The 19,988-nt window shown below is 38.3% G+C and overlaps 1 protein-coding gene across 6 annotated transcripts in view; it reads right to left on the bottom strand.

Annotated features, from left to right (window-relative positions):
• Window positions 1-19,988, bottom strand: part of LOC149203912 (uncharacterized) — a 387,797-nt gene that overhangs the window by 365,630 nt on the left and 2,179 nt on the right. For 4 of the 6 annotated variants that reach the window (XR_016253984.1, XR_016253983.1, XM_089403610.1 and 1 more), the window contains 2 exons: window positions 11,038-11,132; window positions 10,656-10,781 (listed from right to left, as the gene is read on the bottom strand). Coding sequence is in view for 4 of the 6 variants with exons in the window: in XM_089403610.1 (XP_089259736.1) it covers window positions 10,656-10,781; window positions 11,038-11,132 (221 nt within the window). In the remaining 2 variants the exon portion in view is untranslated. The remainder of the gene's footprint in view (window positions 1-10,655; window positions 10,782-11,037; window positions 11,133-19,988) is intronic. The other 2 variants (XM_089403611.1, XM_089403612.1) reach the window with 2 other exon arrangements.

Genomic DNA, 19,988 nt, shown 5'->3' with positions numbered 1-19,988 from the left:
TTCCGGAAGTGGGGTATAAGGACTAACAACAGACGAATCCACTAGAATTTCGGGAATACAAGAGCAGGATTTGGTTTTGGACGGAGGAAATTCAGAAGCAATTTCTGGTAAAGAGACAAATCTTCTAAGAGGGATATTACTTGCTTGACTTTCCACCACAATCCTCTCCTTCCTAAGCAGTGTTTCAGGATCACAAACAACCACAGGGGGATTTGGATCAGGATTCTACCTGGTATACCTCCTAGAAGCCAGATCTTCTCATATAAATTTGCATGCATCTAATTCACTAATAATCAAAACAACTATGAAAATTTCAGCCTACGGTGTAACTCTAAAAATAAAACAACTCCCCGGGAAAAATTAGACCTTTTCATCCCCCGCAACAGTGCCGCTATGTTAGTACTCCATGATTCCTTTTAGGCTAAAGGAAAAGGGTCACAGAGGTAACCACAAACCTCTTTTGGTTGATAGACTGGTCTTCTCCAACCAGAGGGGGCTCCCTCACTCGGAAAACTCAGAGATAAGAAACTTTGAAGAACAAATTCTATCAGAGACCAAATCTGAAAAGTGTTTGATTTTTTGATTGGGGATTGGTGAAGGATTCTGGAAAAACTAATGCATGTGATCATGACCTCCCTGGTTCATCATGCCTATGCATTTCCCAACCAATTTCATATACAAAGGCTTGACTAGTACACACTCTAAAATAGGAAAACAGTTTGTAGTATAGTGGAACGTGAAAATCAAAACACTCATCTACAATAGCAGAACAAATGAAATCTTTGTTACTGCAATTTCAATGAATGAATATCAAGAGGAAGAAACAGACATTCAAAGGCATAAACATTTCATTTGCAACTGAAATATTTGATACAGCTAAATAAGAGCATACAAAATGAATTCTAATGAAGTTGTTCCATTACACCTTTAAAGCAGATTAGGAAGAAAACATGAAAAAGATGACGAATAAACTAAAGAATGACAATTTTGAAGCATCATACACCAATAATCTTTGTAATGCTAACTTGAATAACTTCAACATCAAGCATATTCATTAATAAAGATCACAGCATGTGTCTACAATAGCTCAGAACAATGTTGAAACCATCAACAACCTATTCTATTTGTATTGTTCAGTTTAAATAGGCCATAGACAAAACATAATAAGTGTCTAGATACACTGCATCACTGATCCAAACAGCGGATCGATCTAAAACCAAAAAGAGGAAAGCTTCAGTTGTTTGAGTCATTTTCCTCTAAAAACAAAAACAAAAAAACATAAAAGCATCCTTGGCTTTATCTTAATACAAAAAACTAAAACTTTGTGAAAGCAATCCTATCTTTGAAGAATATCTTCATGAAATGAAACAGCAAAAAGAAGAAAAGTTGACAGCTGACTGTGCAATGGCTCCATAGTAGCTGGGCAGCAACTATGATGGCACTTTTTGCTTCCAAAGATGGCACGTGGCTCACAATTGATGGTCTAAGTTGGTTGCCACCTCTACTCCATGTTCACACCTTTAAACTCTGACAATTGGCTTCTTCCCAATGCTTGTGCAAGTCTGTAGGCAGGGCCTGCGCAGTAGCTGCGTAGCAACTGCATAGCACATTTTCCAAAACTGCCTCTTATGCCCTCCAGTCTTAACAAAACACAACCATACTACTATAGGTCGCTCCAAACATCAGAATCATTTGAACGCACTGATCAAAACAGCATCTGCATCTTGAACCCAAAAGAAAAAGTACCCCTGCTGTGCAATGTAAATATTTTGAGACAAAAGCTAAAATTTCAAAACTTCAAGCAATGCCCTGTTACCTCCTCTTCCTTCTGCTGGAGGTTTTGCCAGTGGAAGCTTGGGTCTTTGAAGCTTGAGGTGTGGGATCTTTGTGCTCAATGGGCACTGGCAGAGTGAGCTTTGTTTTAGACAGAGCTTTAAATCTCAGCTTTGGCACTCTTCTAGGTGAAGGTGCTTTGGCTACCTCTTTACACTTCTTAACTAGTCCCCATGCCTTGTCTAAACTCTTCTTCATACTCCTCAGCTTTGCATTCAATACTAGGTTCTTGACATAGAGGTTTTTGCATTGTCTTCTTACAAGAATTGACCATTTAACAAAATGTTTACCTTTGTCAAGGGCTTTGGATGCCTCACGTACTTCCTTGTCACAATTCTCTAGTAGATGTTGCACAGATTTCTTGTAATTTTGATTCTCTTGCCTAAACCTCTTAACCTGCTCCTGACTCTCCTCGAGCTCTTCTAGACATCTCTGATACTCTTTCCACTAGTCAAAATGTGGCTTACCAGGTGCTTGAGCCACCTTTTTCATTTGTTGCACATAACTTAGTTTTGACTTGGTTGATCTAGTTGTAGGCCCACTAGACTCCCCTCCAAGTTCTTTGGCCTATTCAACAAATGAAACATGTTTACCTTTGTCCTTAGCAATAGGTTTGGGAGGTGTCTCTGCACTCTCAACTGCTAGTTGAGTTGTTTGTTTCAAGTCTTTGTTTTTCTTCTTCAAGGATGCTATCTTCATTTGATATTTGGAAAGAGCTTCTTTCATCTTGATCATCTTAGGGTCTTCTTCCTCATATTGTATGGTATCTTGCTCATATTGCATTGGATCTTCTTCTTGTTCAAACTAGATTGATTCATCCTGCTTCACTTCTTCTTCTTTACTGTCCTCTTGTTTTTCTTCTTGCTTATCCTCAAAAATTTCAATAACTCCCTGAGGGACTACTCCCTCCACACTCTTCTTGGCCCTTGACCTAGTCCTAGGCCTCATCACGAACTCTTCGTTCTTGACTATCTCTTCTACTTTAACTTGAAACTTGGTGGTCTGAGGTTATGCCCCCTGAACCTTTGTTTCTTGAGTTTTCTCTTTGCCTTTTGAATCTGCTTCTTACCCTGCTTACCAAGTTTTTCTATGTACTTCTTGTAAGGTTTTTTGTTGATTTGGGGTAGCATCAAATGTGTTCTAGCCACGAAAATTGGTGGAGAGGCTAAAACACATGAGATCTCCAATACCCAGAAAGGGTTTGGGCAGATTCTAAATAGTTTGGGAGATATTAAAATAATTAATATTTTTAATGGATTCCCTAAGTCTAAACTTAGGGAAATTAAAATATTAATGTGAATTAATATAAAACTGTGTTAGAATGGTCCAAAAGTCATGGATCAAGCCAGATCTAATCTTAGCTGTTGATTAGGGACTTAATCTCGGTTGTTGATTTGTCAATGAGAATAGTATAAGAGGAGGCTTGAGGGTCACTTGGAGAACAAACCAAGAGATCAAAATTTCGACTTTATGGGGCTGGGTTCGCTGAGAAAGTTGAGAGAGTGATCAGAGTTGCAGCTGAGGGGCAGTGAATACAGAAGCAGAGAGGCAGAGATAGCACCGGGAGGATCAGCGCAGTAGCTGGAGAGAGGGACACAGAAGTAGCTAAGGGTTCACACAAAGCCAGCCAGGGCTCACGCAGAGGCAGCCAGGAGTTGCACAGTGCCTCAGAGGGCCAGCGTGGGTGATGCAGAGGGCCAGAGGGCTGACGCAGGCCAAGTCACCTAACGTTGGGCCAAAGAAAGGCTGGCGCAGTCCCTAGAGGCTGACGCTGGTGTTTCGTGGGGCAAATTGGAGTTGTGGAGCTGCAGGAGTGTTTATCCGGGGTTTCAGCCGTAATATCTGCTTCCGAGTAGAGAGGTGCTACTGCCGAGATTTTTGTCTATTAGGTGAGCCGGATTTGGCACCCAGATTGTATTCTGAAACTGCTTAATAAATCAAACCCTCAGATAGCTGCATCGGTTTTCCCGCATTGGGTTTTTCCGAGGACATTAGTCCAAAAATAACGATGTCACTTGTGTGCTTGTTTCTATTTCCTTCAGATGATGATCTGTAATGTGTTAAGCATGTACTTGTATTTATTTCAGCGTTTACATGGTAAATAACTTGTTAATTAAACAGAAAAAGTAGGTAGGAATAAATCAGTAAAGTGCATGAAGGGTTTCTAACATGTCAGACTTAAAAATTCCAACATTTTTTATCCTTTTCTTCAACCGACTTTGTCTCTTTCACTGTGTGGATGACCTTCTTCTCATCTGTTTCATGCACTTCTTGTTCCTCCTCACAAATTTTGACTGATGAAGATTTTGTTTGTGGTAGTAAACCAATGCTAGATAGAAAGTCTGACCAATAAATCTTCTTCTTATCAACTGCAAACTTGACCAAAATTTTAATGAGGGAGAAATGGAAAAGACTGGACATATGGTTATCCTTCTGAAGCTGAACTTTTGTTGCCATCCTTTCCAGACTTTTGAATAAGAAGAAAGGTAGGTTCATGGGTTTTTTGTCTGTGAAGTGCCATAGAAGCCTCAAATGATACTGGTACACCCAGTTGAATCTACCCTCACATGTGAAATACCTCTAGATAACTTTCAAAAGCTCACTGTAATGGTCCTGAAGGTACATGGTGGGGAAAGTTGTAGCAAACTTATCATTGAACTCAGGCTTGACAAACTGTTTAAAAGCTGAAATATCAAGCTCATCACCTTTGAACCATTTTTCACCTGTTGTAGGGAGGCTTGTGGCATCTGCAATGAGTTTTTCTGTGACAATGATTTCCACATTCCCCAACTTGAATCTGTTATCATGGAAGTTCAGGGCGAACAAGCTAGCCAATCTTGTGTTATGACCCACTTTTGGAACTTTCTGACAGAATGGAATGCAACCAGCATTCTCGAGGCAACTCTAATGGCTGGGGAGGAGTTTATTAGGTTTAGAGTGTTGGGCTCAATGTGTACAACATATCCTCCCTTTCTGCTAGTAGTAGGAGCCATTAAACCTAACACCTGGCAAATTCAACTTAAACTTTATGGCAGGCTACGTGTATAGGACAGAGAGTGAGAGACTTGACAACTATGACAGCACAGACTCCACTAGACAGCAGTACTTCACAGTGATGACAAAGCAGGTTTATAATATTCAAGGTAAGCGGGAAAACATTCAATTTCACCCTATAATTTACCTTAGCCACTCAGCGTTGCATAATGGGCACAATTCTCATTTATAAGACACAATCCCAAGCTTTAAACTCTGAGTGTATGCGTGGCTGGCAAGGTATGCGCAGTAAATTTTCAAAAGAGAATGCAATAAGAGCATTATTGTCTTTAATCGGAGTGTTAAACATAAAATTTATAGGCTGAGCAACTGACTCCTACCTCCCACAAACTGAAAATCGATCTGTGTTAGCGATGGTAGCTTCAAGGACATGTTGACACTGCCGCCTACACCTACCTACAAGTCAGTGAGAAAATCCTTCAACCCCACAAGGTGTGGTTGGTGGAAGGGAACTCAAAGAAGGGGTTGCCACACTAATCCCGACTCTCTCCGTTTGAGCTATCTCCTAGGTTAGCTAAGGGGGGTGGTCCCTAATGAAAAGTTAAGTTAAAAGATGTGAGTTTCTAGGAGAGTGTTATAGTGAAAATGAATTACTTTTAAGGATTTATGGGCAAATATGAAGTGAGCAACTTGAAATAACAATGTCAATCTAATATGATTAAAAACCATAAAACCAGTGTCTTATAAGGAATTTGCTCAACAATTTAAAGATAAATTTGCTCAAAGTAAAGGCAATGCCCTCAAAAGAGAAAACAAAGTAACCCTGAAATGTAAATAAGAATTGTTAGCACAAGATATGTAAGATACAAAATGCTTTTGAGATAATCAACTTTATAAATCAAAAAATGTGAAACAAATCTTGCCAAAACCCAAAAATTAGTAATTAACTTAAAAAAGTAAAAGAAAGGAAGTGCTAAACCAAGACATCAATATGCAATTAGACTTGAAACATGAAAAGAAAACACTTGTTTGAAATGATTCCAATACTTGCTTTTGGAATAGACTCTGCATATGAAAACTCAAACCATCAAGAGACAAGTAAAGTAAATGTAATGGAAAGTGCTCTAGGTTAATTTTATTAATTAGCTCTACAACAAGATTACAATTTAACTCTTCAATCCTCAGACTTCACCCTCGCCCAAATGATATGGATCTCACAGTGAGGAGTCAATAGAGAAGTAGAGAATCCCTAAGATGTCTACTTCAACCAACTTATGTTGGAAGTAAAATTTTAATGAAGCTTGGGGCCTTCCTACACTAAAATGCCTAGATGAAATGCAAATTGTTTTAATTCCCCAAATTAAAATAATGATACATGCAAATGCTTCAAAGAGATTGATTTGCAATGCTTGCAAATGAAATAGTCTTCAACATAAGTTGAAATTATAACTTCAATTGGAGGAATAAAATTAGCTTACAATGTTGCATGTGTTTCATCAATGAATTGAAATGATACAAGTAATTTGCTTGAAAGTAAAATTTGTTTCAAATAGACAATGACAATAAATTGCTCCAATATTAAAGATAACAATGTAGCATAAAATTGAAGCATGTATTCAAGTGTTCATGAAACAATTTACCAAGGTAAATGGAAACGAATCAAAGTTTGTTAAAAATATAAAATGCTTGCATGTAAATGATGAATTGCCCAAAGTAAAGTGTAAGCTTGTAGCTCCAAGCAACAATGAGAAAGAAAATGCAAAGCTCAAATGAAATTGTAACAAACTTTAACTTAATGAAATGTGATAGTGAGGTTGTGTTAATTCCCAATTAAAGCATGCATGTAAGTGAATGAAGTATGAAAAAGCTTAAACCATGCAAATGTCAATCCACCCAAGAGAAGTCTCCCTCTAAATGGGGAGATAGGATACCATGGGAGAAATTCCAAGCTCCCACAAGCAAGTTAGGTCTTTTATTAACATTACAATCAAAAGAGAACCCTTCAAAGTTCTCAACTATACTTCAAGGAGAGTCCTCACAATAATTGCTTGAAACTTAGACACTAGACCTGTTTTCTTGAGAAAGTAGTGACAAGATCTCACAAAACTTATGCAAGGGAAACAAGGTGTGAGTTTCCTCCAAATGCCCACGACTTAGAAAGGAAAATGGGCAGCCCTCTAGTGAACTCGACTTGGCCAAAATAAGCCTCAAAAGGACTCACGACATCCTTGGAAATTGAACCCCCAACACTTGCCAAAGGTCTTTCAAACACTTGTTAGATGTTGTGAGAAGTTGCTCTTCAAAATCTGCCACACAAGAATTAGCAAACAATCCAAACAATGGCTGCAAAATAAGTTAAGTATTAATGGAAAAATCAGCAAGATAAAATGTATATGTACAATTATAATTTACAAAAGAATAAGCTAAAGAGTGAGAGTAAACTCTCATCTTTGCTTAGCCATCTTCAAGCTCTTAGATAGCAAATAAAAGAAATGAAGTACAATGTTTATTTTTAAAGAGATTTAAATTTAGAATTTCTCAGCTTGTGTACAAGCTATGTGCAGAAATCCCTGCAAAACCACTTTGTAAGATAAGACTATGAAGGTTCAAAGAACAAATGAGAGCTCTTTTAAGAATGTATCAAGGGTGGGTTGGTCTTTCCAAAGACTTCCCCTCATGCTTGATTCTGTAATCCCAATAAGATGTTCACTCTACAAAACTTCAATCAAGAATTAGTTCCATATAGATTTAGCAATAAACAATGATAAGAAACTCTAGAGATTTATTTAAAACCAACTAGAGCATTCTATACCTAGAGCATACTTCTAAATCAAATGTCAATACAAGATAGCTCTACATTAACAAATCTACAAGAGCATATGGAAGCAAATTAGATCAAAGCATGAGCAAAAGGAATTATATCAATGCTCAACAATTCATCACACTCGAAAAGGAGAAACATCTCATGAATGAAACCCCAAAGTCTTTATTGATATTTCTGAAAGTGTACAAGGCAGCAGCGCTTCCGCAAGCACAATAGCTAGTATAAATCTTATACAATGTGAGAGCCCATGGCTCTATTATATAGAGAGTTGGGAGCAAATCCCAATGAAGATGACAATGACAAATGGCATTGGAGCCAATCCCAATGTAGAAATGATTAAACAAGTGGCATGAGGTGACAATCCCAAAGCGAAATTCGAATTTGTTGAATGGAGCTCCAATGGCAAGTGTAAAAATTGAATTCTGGCAAGTGCACATCATTTTCTTCTTCCCTTATGTGCCAAATTCGAATTTTATGGTGGAATGGCAAGTGTATATGGGTGGTAACCCATGTGGGGACAATTTCCCACAAAAATCTCCACCAAATATTCTCCCAAATCCTCCCAAATGTGCATTAACTTCACAAACTCGAATTTCCAAACAGCGTTTTGATTTAATGCCAGAAATTCGATTTTATTTGAGCACATGCCCTTTCCTTGATTTTAGAAGTCCACATCACCTTGGGACTTCACTTTAACTCCCCCATAATTTTCCACTTCATTTCCACAACATTTAGCATGTGTGGATATTTATTTTTCTTCATTTATTTAATTTCTGGCTTAATTAATTGCCAGATTTCCCACTAAACTTAGGAAAGGTGGGTTTTGAGAGTCCAAAACACATTATTAACCCCTCAAAGTATGTCATAGTAGAAAGTTGAGAGTGAGAAGTGTAATTTTGATTACTCATACCCCATACAACTTCTCTAAACTACACTTATTACAATTTAAATACAATTTTATTTGCAATTTTTGACCCGCGGGAAATCTAAAAAATTAAAAAATGACTACCTAGACCTAACCAAATTCCACGAAATTTTTTGTGTGATCTAGTATGGTAATATACATCGATTCTAGACACTAAGATGTGTCAGGGGCTCAACCTTCAAACCGTCACCCCAGCTTTGGGGTAAAACGTAAGTGAAAAAACCCAAAAAATTATCCGCCTCTGAAAATAAGGGATAATTAACTAAACAAAAAAAACACTCCAAGGTGTACTCATTTGCTAATCGAGTCCCAACATCCTAGGCTTGTTAAAGACTCAAAACTCATCATTACTAGTATCACTTATTACAATTCTCTATAGGGTGTGGAATCTGGGTACAAGAAAGATGATGAGAAGATAGAAGTAGAGTTAAAAAACTCTGTTGACTGACGATATCTGATGGTACAAGTGTCCTCTGGATCATCCTTGGGCATGGAGTCTTCATATAATCATCAGGTGCCACTCCAGTGGTCAATAGGACACACTACACAGCAGTTGCATAGTGCTCTGCGTAGCAACGGCGCAGCACAAGTTTTAAAACTCTTTGCAATCTGCCTTTCAATGCATAACCGGTCTTCAACTCTCCTTCACGGTGAACCAATACATTTGCCTACGATCAGAAACAATGAAAGTGGCGGCCTCCTGGAGTGATTTGAAAATGATTCCTAATCTCTGATGATGTAATTAAACATGTTGTTTAATCGGCGCTCCACCTGAAAAGCAATCATATTTGAATTTGGGAGCATGATAGGATCTGGGAAAAAGATGTGGGTATGATGACCAAAGTTCGTGTATGGTGTATGTGGGTGAGGTTCACTCATCATATGCAATAATGTTATATCAAGGGAATTTAGGCTTAGGATAAAGGGGATTTAGGCCTAGAATAGAATAGGGGATAACATGAATATTTTGGAATAGGAAATAGTTTGAAAGAATAAGGGGATAGGGGGAATAGGATAGGTAGGGTTAAGGAGACAAATGGGGAATAAGGAATGAGGAAAATTTTGAGGAAAATAAATGATATTAGAAGAGGGAGAAAAATTGTGATATTTGTGACCATGTTGCTTTAGACATCATCCCTTTGATTGTAAACACATGTTCAGGTGAACTCTCTAACAAACCCTCAATTTGACACAAACCTTGACTCAAAAAATTATGATGACGACTCTCAAAAACTCGAACACCTCATCCCATTATCGATCAAAACTTTGATGACCAAGTTTATGATGACTTCCCAGGCAGTGGTTGGTCGAACTCATGACAGTGAAAATGTTTGTGAGTTTGACCTGTTCCATGACAACAAAATTATGGATTCGAAGACATTCAACTACTAATAAACTAACTGACTCTAACACACATAGTCTTGGCTAAAGTAATTGGACGTCATATGTTCTCAAACTTTTCAACTCCTAGGACCAAGAACCATCAAACAAACATATTGACAGGTTGAAGAGTTCACTTTGAGTTCACAAACTCTATTTCAGCATGGCTGCTATTACCAACCAAGTCAGTATCTTCCCTCACTAACCCTTAGACATTGTGAGCAATTTCAGAGTCTTTCTTGTTGATTTCCAAACCCAATAACAATGCCAAATGGAGAGCTCTTTTATAAACATAGAGGTCCTACACACACCAGGGAACACAATTGCTCGCCTATACTATGCAAGATTTCCTAATAACATTTTCGTAATAGGTTTATGAATCAACAGACACCCACTCAATTATTATAAATACATCACCATACAATTATATTAGTTCTCAACAGTAAGTCACTTAAAAACAAAATATACCATAGTGACTATTTTGGGGTTAATACTTATCATACACTCGCCATATTGAAAAGATTGTTTTGACAATGAAATTGCATACTTGTTCCTCTTCTCATTCAAGTTGCACTGATCTATATATATTAAATAGGCAAGGCAGAGCATTATTCCATGAACAAAAATAGCATTAAGCCGTGTTTTAACACAAATATCAAAGGTACCATTCATGTGAACATCTGTTAATGGATTTCTGACCTTAAATAAGTTCTTCAAAAAGTTTTGTTCAAGATCTTCCACATCATCTGGAGTTAAATTCTGTTGCTGCAGCTGTTGCTGCAGCTTCTCAGCTCCATGACAAGGATCAAATAGAGAATACATATGCTGCACCAGCAACAAAACAGACCCCTTAAAATCAACCAGCAGTAAGTACAAGAAAGGAAATGCCATTTTATTGAGTTTACACAGAGATGAGCTACCACAAGTTTTTAATGTGATCATTCATGACATTTCAAAAGAAAGTTGTTTTTCAAAATAACATAAAATAAAATACAAGCTTCAATAGCATCCGGTGTTTAATTTCACTGTCACAACTTTCAGTAATGCAAAAGAAGACAAATAGTGCTTAAAACTGTCATACCATCAGATCTTCAAACTGTTCTAAATACCAAGAACGAAAAATGCACTCAAGTCGCTTGCACATTTTCAAAAATTCTGCCTTGTCAGAGTCCAACTCTGCAATAGAATGTCAAAAAACTCAGCTGAAATTAAATCATTCAGAATCCCAAAGTATTGTCTAGTTAGATGATTGTAAAGGTGGCATTCATTTCGACATCATACAATATTAGAGTTAGTTGCATAAGTATTGCATATGCCATAATATGAGTGATTCAGTGTAACACCAACATCCCAGTGAGTTGGAAGATTGTGAAGGAGGGAGGATTATTCCTTGCCTCCTCTTATTTTGAAAGTTAGATGTACAAATGACTCAATACATGGATCATTAGTTGCACTGTTATGTTGTGTTTTTCCATCAAATTGAATAGTAAGGCCCTTTAAACATTGCAAGAACTCAAATCACATGGATATGGATTCTAATAGTAAGGTCCTTTAAACATTGCTAGAACTCAAATCACATGGATATGGATTCCTTTTTTAAAACTGAAGCTAGGAAAATTTATATTATAAAATCTGCAGCAAGGATAAACAGCAAAAGTACAAAATACAGCTGTCCTGAGTTTTCAAACAACATAGGCAGCTCTCATTTGCCACAAACAGAGCTTGCAAAGGTACACAGTTAATACATTCCAGAATTCCTTAACGGTATACAACTTTTAAAAAACACCTGAAATTCTAATTGCTTTACCACACACAGAAATTAATGAAAGACATGATGACTATTGGCCTCTTCCTACCTGATGTTGGAAGGAAGGGAGTCCTGGTTTCCAAGATCCATGTCTTCCATCATTTGGTGCACTGCGTCTTCCTCAAAATCTGCTTAGACTAAATTTGTGAATATCCTGTGGTTGGAAGCTAGAAAGTGAGAATCTTTCCTAAGCTTGACAACCATATTCCTCAAAATATTACATTCTGCCTCCAAGACATTGATTTTCTGCTTTTCCTGGACCAGAGTCTTCATAATGATAGCATTTTATGAAGTGCATTGTTGTTCATTTTCATGAACCTTAGAAGTCACCAAAAAGGGTGAGGTTTTGTTGCATTGTATGGACTGTTTATGCCTTCGAAAAACCCTTATAAACTTCTGACCTCCCCTATAATCCATGAGTGCAACACATAGGAGAAAACTTTGATGCTAGCCCTTGACAAGGGTATTTTGGGGATCAAAATGTTGCCCAGAGATACCTGAATCCAACACATGAAAGAGGGACCCTGCTCCACAAATACCAAAACAAAACTGCCAAGGTGCCAAGAGACCATAACTTTTTGAAACTGTATTTGAGAATACCAAAGTGACCAGTGCCCAACAAGACACAAGAAACATAGCCCCAATGGAGAGAGTCTAGGATGCTAAGAGATAACAATTGGTTGCGTTACCCACCAAAATGGGTAACTCCATAGGAGAAAATTTTTCTCTTATATTTGATAGCCAGCCAGCAGCCCCTGACACTTAGTATTAAATGATGATATTCCATGTGCCTCTGCCATTTGCATCAGCCACATGCCACCTTATTCAAAAGGTACTTTGATCATTTTGCAATCGGGTGCTTGTACTTGTTTGTTTCAGGCATTTAGTATGGAAAAAGGGGTGGTCCGGGAGATTGACCAATCTTGACTATAAATCTGTTCTCTCACCTTACCAAGGGGGTTAATCTTTTGCACTAGTCTAGTGGGACCTCCCTTGAGGCCTTAGGGATTTAGAAGGGGCACTACTTGGAAAACCTTGATTGAGATAGCACGTTCATTCTCCCCTATGTTAGCTTTTGTAGCATCATAGGTGTTCTAGTCTTGAAACTTTGTGGAGAGGCTAAAACACAGGAGTTCTCCATAACCCAGAAATTGTTTTTGGAAATTCCACCTAGAAGTGTCTCAATTAGATTATTAGCCTATTTTGAAATATTTCCTAAGTCTAAACTTAGGAAAAATGGTTAATTAATCAGTATTAATTGAGAAAGGTGTGAATTATCTAGAAAGTCGCACGGATTGACTAGGAAATAATTTTAACCATCAATTAAGATTTAATCTTGGCTGTTGGAGGTCCAATAGAAGATTATAAGAAGAAGTCGATGGGTAGATGGAGGACACACTTGAGACCGATTTCCTTGCGCAGTTCGATTTTCCACAGCGCAGCAGCAGTTGTCGGAATAGTTTGAGCCAGAGAAGGGAAGCAGAGACAGAGAGGAGCAGGGATAGTGATCCGAAGGAAGTTTTCCAATTCTGGAGAGGTAGCAACAAGAGGTGGAGTTATTCCCAGTGAGGCTGCACAGAGGCTTGCACATGCAGCTTCAAAGGGCAATTCAATTTAGCTGTGGGAAAAAATCGATTCAACTTCCAAAGGCCAGAAAAGTCATCCAGAAAGCCAAAGAATCGTTTCCAGCATTAGAGACATGTAGAACAACTTGATCGGAGGCTATTTCAGGCTAGGCATCAAGGGTCTGTGCAAGCACTGCGCAAAGACCTACACAAAGGGTCCAGAAGGACGAGTTTTTAGAAGCATAGCTGTGTTGGGGTTGCCTATGGAAGAAGGGAAATTCCCTTAGATAATTTCGGCCAGATTTTCTTGCTGTGGATTGTCAGTTTTGAGCATGCAGATTGTACTCAAATAATTTCACTGCTACTTAATAATAAAAACCCTCAGTTGTTGCACCGGTTTTCTCAAGTTGGGTTTTTCCAAGGACTTTTGTCCAAAAATAACAGTGTCAATTTTTATGTGTGTGTGCTAGCATATTTCTCAGTTTCCAGTGCTATTATTTTCCGAGTGTTTTTGTGAAGATTGCAGTGTGTTTATTTTGTTGTTGTCGTAGCAATAAATTGCTAATTTGATTAACAGTTAGAAGAAATAATACCAGTTGTTCAATAGGATTTCAGTAGTGAAATTTTCACACCCTACACCATACTTGACACTTTCCATGCCACATTACAAGCCCATTATGCCACCTCCATTCTTCAGGTCTAACTTGTCATTGGTTCATTGGGATTTGGCACCATCATGTTCGCACTTGTAATATACCAAATTACAAATTTGCTAGATATTGCTTCAAAATTCTACACCGTCAATTTGATAAACAATTTACATAGTGCGAACCATAAAATTAATAACAATAACTAGAAATATAATCTGCAACTAAAGAATTGACAAGATAAACATGCAAAAGAACTCAGCGTTATTTTATTAATATGCAATAGATATTAGATGCTAGTACAATAATATGGAAATGGCTAAAGTGATGGCCTCCCAAGAAACCTGCAACAATACTGCATCGGACTCTAGAATAAAGTTAAACTGATAAATACACCTGTGAATTCTGGATGAATTCACCAAGGGGAGAGAAGCGTTCTCACCCACTCTCACTGAATCACTTGAGGTTTTTTGTCTTGGGGCTACTAAAGCAGAGAACTAAATTCTCCAATCTACACCAAAGACAAATACTCAAATGAAGATATCCCCAAATGATCTCCTTCTCCTTTTAAAGGCTTGATAGATAAAGCTCCAATCTTCTAGAAATATTTTATTTTATTATTTTATTATTATTCTAGAAGCTCCTCATTGACTTTGTCTTAAGTGGCTTTTTAATTTATTTAAGTCACTTTTGGCCTTTTCTCCTTAATTAATCTTTTCCCTCTTTAATTGACTAATTAAAGTTAGTTTTAATCTGGGAAAATGGTAAATCCCCACCATATTTTCTCTAGCCACTTCTTAGCATCTAATCATGTAGATCTTCTCATTCCAGTTCCAACGAGCTATTACACTAAGGCTTTCTATCAAATATTTCTCCCAAAATGCCACCTTAAGCATAATTAATTAAGTTATGCTCAAGAATAATCTCGTTTACAGGAATTATCAAAAAGCAACAAAACCAAAAACAAGTTGTGCAAAACTGCTCCTCGTGATGAATATGCCAAGCGAATGTCATCGGACCTATAAAATCCCCTCAAAACTCGTCCGGGACCCCTAATGATGTAATCCTTGGTCCTATGGCCTGGCCATACATACCCTAGAAACTCATCCTGGTTGTACTATAGAGGAAACTAAAAATGGGGACATTACAAGTCCTCCTACCCCAAGATTGCTTTCCCTCAAGCAATCTGCATCTGTCCATCGCAAAGGCATATGTATAATGATACCAGGGTCCCATACAAACCACTGGGTCAAATCATGCCTTCATGCTAGATAAAAATGAATGGATCCCTCGCTACCTAGATCCCGAACAAGTCGTTGACTCAATCTACCATCAATAAAACCTCCTGGATCCAAAACCCACAATGGCCACTCATCATCACCCATACCCCATGACTCTAGTTGTGCTCTATCTCTGGCCATAGATGTTGCTCCACCAATAGAATACCAACTCAGCACTTCTCTCCAATCCAACTCTTTGCACAGACCAAGGTCAACCCCACTATGTTGATACAGGGCTAGTGCAACCAGAATGCAATGAACTGTCGGCCTACATCACATTGCCCACTAGAGCATGTAGTACCCCTCACATCTAAGGGCCATTATTGTACTATGCCCCTGACTAAGAATATCACCCCATAGAGCATCGGCCACCACATTGTGCTTTCCCCGCACATACTCTATGTCGAAGTCATAGGCCTGCACTTTGCTGACCCATCTCTGTTGCCTGTCATTTAGGCCCTGCTGCCCCATGAAGTGACGAAGACTATTGTAATCAGTCTTCACTCGAACCCTGTTACCCACCAAGTACTGTCGAAATTTGGCCAATGCATGCATGATGGCCAGCATCTCTTTGTCATATATGGAATATGACAGCTCATGTGGTAGGTGCTTCTGACTCTCGAAACTCTAAAATGTGACCTGCATTGGGTGCGACTTCTCTGAGTCATGTGATCACATTTTGGAGCCTAAAAGAAGCAGCCCGGAGATGCGACCGGCGCCAAAATTGTAGCGCTCATCCACAGCCTCTATTCAAATCGCAGGGTCACGTTGCAGAGCCTTAGAAACAACCAAAAAGTGTGACCACCTATGTTACCAGAAACGGGACGACGACCACCGTTTCTGCAGAAAAACGCATTAGAAACGAGACGGTACGGAAAACGCCGTTCCCAACGTCGTTCTGAAATGGATCAATTTTTCTTACAACAGTGTTATGCCACCAGGTTTAGTCATCACCGGTTTGTCCTCGGTTACATCTTAGAAACTCCGGTTAACTCTCGTCCCAAAAAAGCATTGCGCAAAATGCACGGCATGCAGAAAGACAACTAGTTTCATTTTCCAGTTGCGCAGCTTAGAGGAACAATTTAGGATGAATAATTTTTCAATGATTGAAGTAATGATTTGGTTTTTATTTTTAATGTCAAAAGTTTAATATCTTTAGTTTCGCTCTGTATAGATCATGAATTGAAACTGTGAAACCTGCAAATCTGTGACACCTGCAAATCTGTAATGTCTATCTAATGACAAAATCTTAGTTGGGCGCTATTAATTATGTTAGATAATTATTGAATAAAATCGTTGACGGTCTAATAGGTATGTCTCTGAATGGAAGAAGACGAATAATTTAACCCCCAACAATTTTCTGGAATGAATCAGATGGTCATTCTATAACCAGGATTTTTACTTCTTATTATAACCAGCAATCCTCTGTACAAGCTGATCACAGATCTTTCCCCATCTGTCCACCTATATACACAAATCTATGGTTCCCAACAGAGAGCAATCCCCACTCAACATATACTTAAAAGGGAAGATGACATTTCTAGGTATTTAGTTACTTTCATTAAATTGTTAATTTGTTGTTGGTGTTTTGTTTTGTTTTGTTGCATGCTAAAGCCAATAGTTTATTGTTGAATTTTTGTTAACATAATATAATTGCTAGGAAGAAGGATGGGTTTGGAATACTTGGTATTTTAGTAAATGAGTTTTTAAAGAAATTTTAATGTTTTTTCTCTCTCCTCGTTTCTTGAATGCGAAACCTCAAAATTGTGTTTCTCGTCTCGTTATCGTTTCTCGTTTCGTTTCCCGTTTCTCGTTTCTGGTAACATAGGTGACCACCTCTGGACACGACTATGCAACCTTCAGTGAGTCGCAATTTCACCCAGGTCGCAAGATCGCACTCTAGAGCCTCAAGCAAGTAGCCGGAGTGAGCGACCTCTACTGTAATTGGAACTGTTTTGCTCTCAGATTATGTTTGCGTTGTGTGGTCGCATAATCGCAATTGTCAGCCCCAGCAAAAGACTAGAACTGCGACTTAAACTAAAATGCGACCTGACAATTTGTCTAAGTCGCATCATTCTCTGGCGACCTCTTCACGAGCCACAAGACTGCTTTTAAGCCCCTCATGCCCTCAATCAAGATAGATGACCATTGGCGCGGGACTTTTGTAACCGTTTAAGAAAGCATTGTGCTGGAGAGTAAGGTGTATGTCGTGTGCTAATGTAATGAAGTGATACATTGTTTTGACAAAGTCTACATACAATGGTGTTGCATAAAATCGAAGAGATAATGCCAAGTAAACCTGCTTAGTGCAGAGGTTGGACACCGCATCAAGTGAAATAAATAGAGAGCATTAAGTACTATAAAAGTTGTGCCATGGCTTATTGGTTCTCCTGGGGCAATGCACAATGCAGCCTTAGCATATGGGCATCACACACGTACATGTCTCCACACTTACTACTTGGGAAGGGCATGGTTGACCTTTCTGCAACCCTTAGAAGCAAAGAAGTGGCCTCACCTTTACCAAAATGAGCCATACTTCTGACACATAATTTGGATAGCTTCATGCCAATCAAGGGGTTTCAGGAAAACATAGTGAGGTGGGCAGAAATATGGTTAGAACTTTTATGTAAGTTAATAACATTAGAGCCATTGAATAGAAACCTAGTTTTGATCTTTGAGAGGTGTCCAAGAGGGCTTGCAACCAAATTTGATGTACCTGAAAGGAGTTGTACCCGAATACAATAACAAGGAAAATTACGAGATGCACACAAGACTGACAGGTTATCTACAAAATTAATGAAGGAGATATTGAAGAGGCTATAGAGAAAGAAGATCCACTTCCTGAGGAGTAGTATGGCTATCCAAGAAACAGGTCCAAAGAGACAAACATACATGCCTCTTAGCACTGCAAGAGAATGAGGTTGCATGATAGTAGGTTTATGGATAAAACATGATTGAGAAAGACCCTCCAAAGGCCACTTGCCCGGACAGCATAGCTATACATACCGTGAGTCCGTGACAGTATTGTGGTGCATGAAGAGACCACACAGGGGTCCAAATTGATGTTTCATTCTAAGTCAATTGTTTAATCTTTCTAATATTATTCATTGACGACCAATATGTATATGGCTGATGCAGTTTGTTTGCTTGCAAATAACAAGGAAAAGCAAGAATGTCAACCTAGATGAAGGGAGCTAGGGTTTTTCACAGAAGCTACACGACTAGGGTTACAAGTTTTCAACGAGATCGAAGTTGGATCCACTCAGGCTCCTAAAACCTATTGGCAATATCAAGAACACAACAACAAGAGATGATTGGATGTAAGCAAGGCACAGTGAGAGGCATTCCAACAACTCATGCAAGTCTCCATGGTTTCACAGCTAAGTTGTAGGAAATGTAGGGCAAGGGGGGTTTCCGTATAGAAACGAGTACGAAACGCTGAAACGCGTGTGGTACGGCCCTGAAACACGTTTCAGGCTGTACTGCCACGTTTCACGAAACTGAAACGTGGCCAATACGGCTTGAAACGCGTTTCAGGGCCGTACGACTCATGTTTCAGCTTTTTACTGGTTTTTTTTCTAAAAAAAAATTAATTAATTTGTTTTCTAATTTATTTTTAGGTTATCCTAGTGACTTCTAGTTGCTTCTACATGCCTGTCTAAAGTTATAAAAATGAACTTTTGCCCTAGTGTTGATATGCAATTCATCAAGAAGTTTGAGGCATATGCAGTTCATGGTAATGTTAAATTCTTAAAGTAAAAGGATGAAAATGAAAAATAATGTTAAATTCTTAAATTTTTAACATTACCATGAAATGACTCAGGATGTTTGAGAGTGGTTTCACCCTCATTGGATTTCATATGGAGAAAGTAGAATTTTAGATCTCACTCAAAATCCAACAAACTTATTTGTTTTTCAGGATTTCAGGATTGGGGGGAATTGCAATGTTTCCATTGGATTTTATCATGTACTAGGGTATGGAACTTGTATTTAATCAAGAGAACCAAGCCCTCTATGCAGGGGAGACTCCGAATAATCAAGAGCATGTAGGGCACTAGAGTATGAAACTTGTATTTAATCAAGAGCACTAAGGTTGTTCGACTATGTAGGAGGAGACTCCCAATCAAGCACGAGACAAGAAATTAGAAATTTCTCGTGGCTGATTTTGGATATTTCTATTTTCATTATGTGATCATTCATGAGTAAATGTGATGTAAATTTAGAGACTTATAGTTTATGCATTGACAATTGACAATTTTATCATAACGTAATAAATTAGAATGTATCATATATGCTTTATGATTGCACATATTTCTTAAATGTCCTAATATATATATATATATATATATATATATATATATATATATATATATATATATATATATATATATATTTGTGTTTCTCCGTTTCCAAAATTTGGGGAGGTCACATTTCGTATCGCTTCCCATTTCGGAAACTCGTACCCGTTTCCCCGTTTCGTGCAACCTAGTCTCACAGCAATGTTGGCAACGAGAACCAACTCTAGGGTTTCTCAAAACTTTCCTTTTCTCCTTACATCCTGTCTTCTATCAATATGTAAATGTTCTCATCATGGTGTCAATGATTATGTTGAGATCAATTGAGCATGTACTAAGCAGTAGGCATGAGAGAGCAGTGAGGAAGTTCAAGAGTCATGAGGGTAGGTCAAGGGTCACAGTAGGTGAACAGTCACCTCATCTCTATAAATGGGCCCC

Source organism: Pinus tabuliformis, chromosome 2_1 (genome assembly GCF_031772625.1).
Source record: "Pinus tabuliformis cultivar Carrire ecotype Pingquan chromosome 2_1, CPIR1, whole genome shotgun sequence".
NCBI lineage: Eukaryota > Viridiplantae > Streptophyta > Pinopsida > Pinales > Pinaceae > Pinus > Pinus tabuliformis.
The sequence above is the reverse complement of the archived record's forward strand: the minus strand, read 5'-3'. Positions and strand labels throughout refer to the sequence as shown.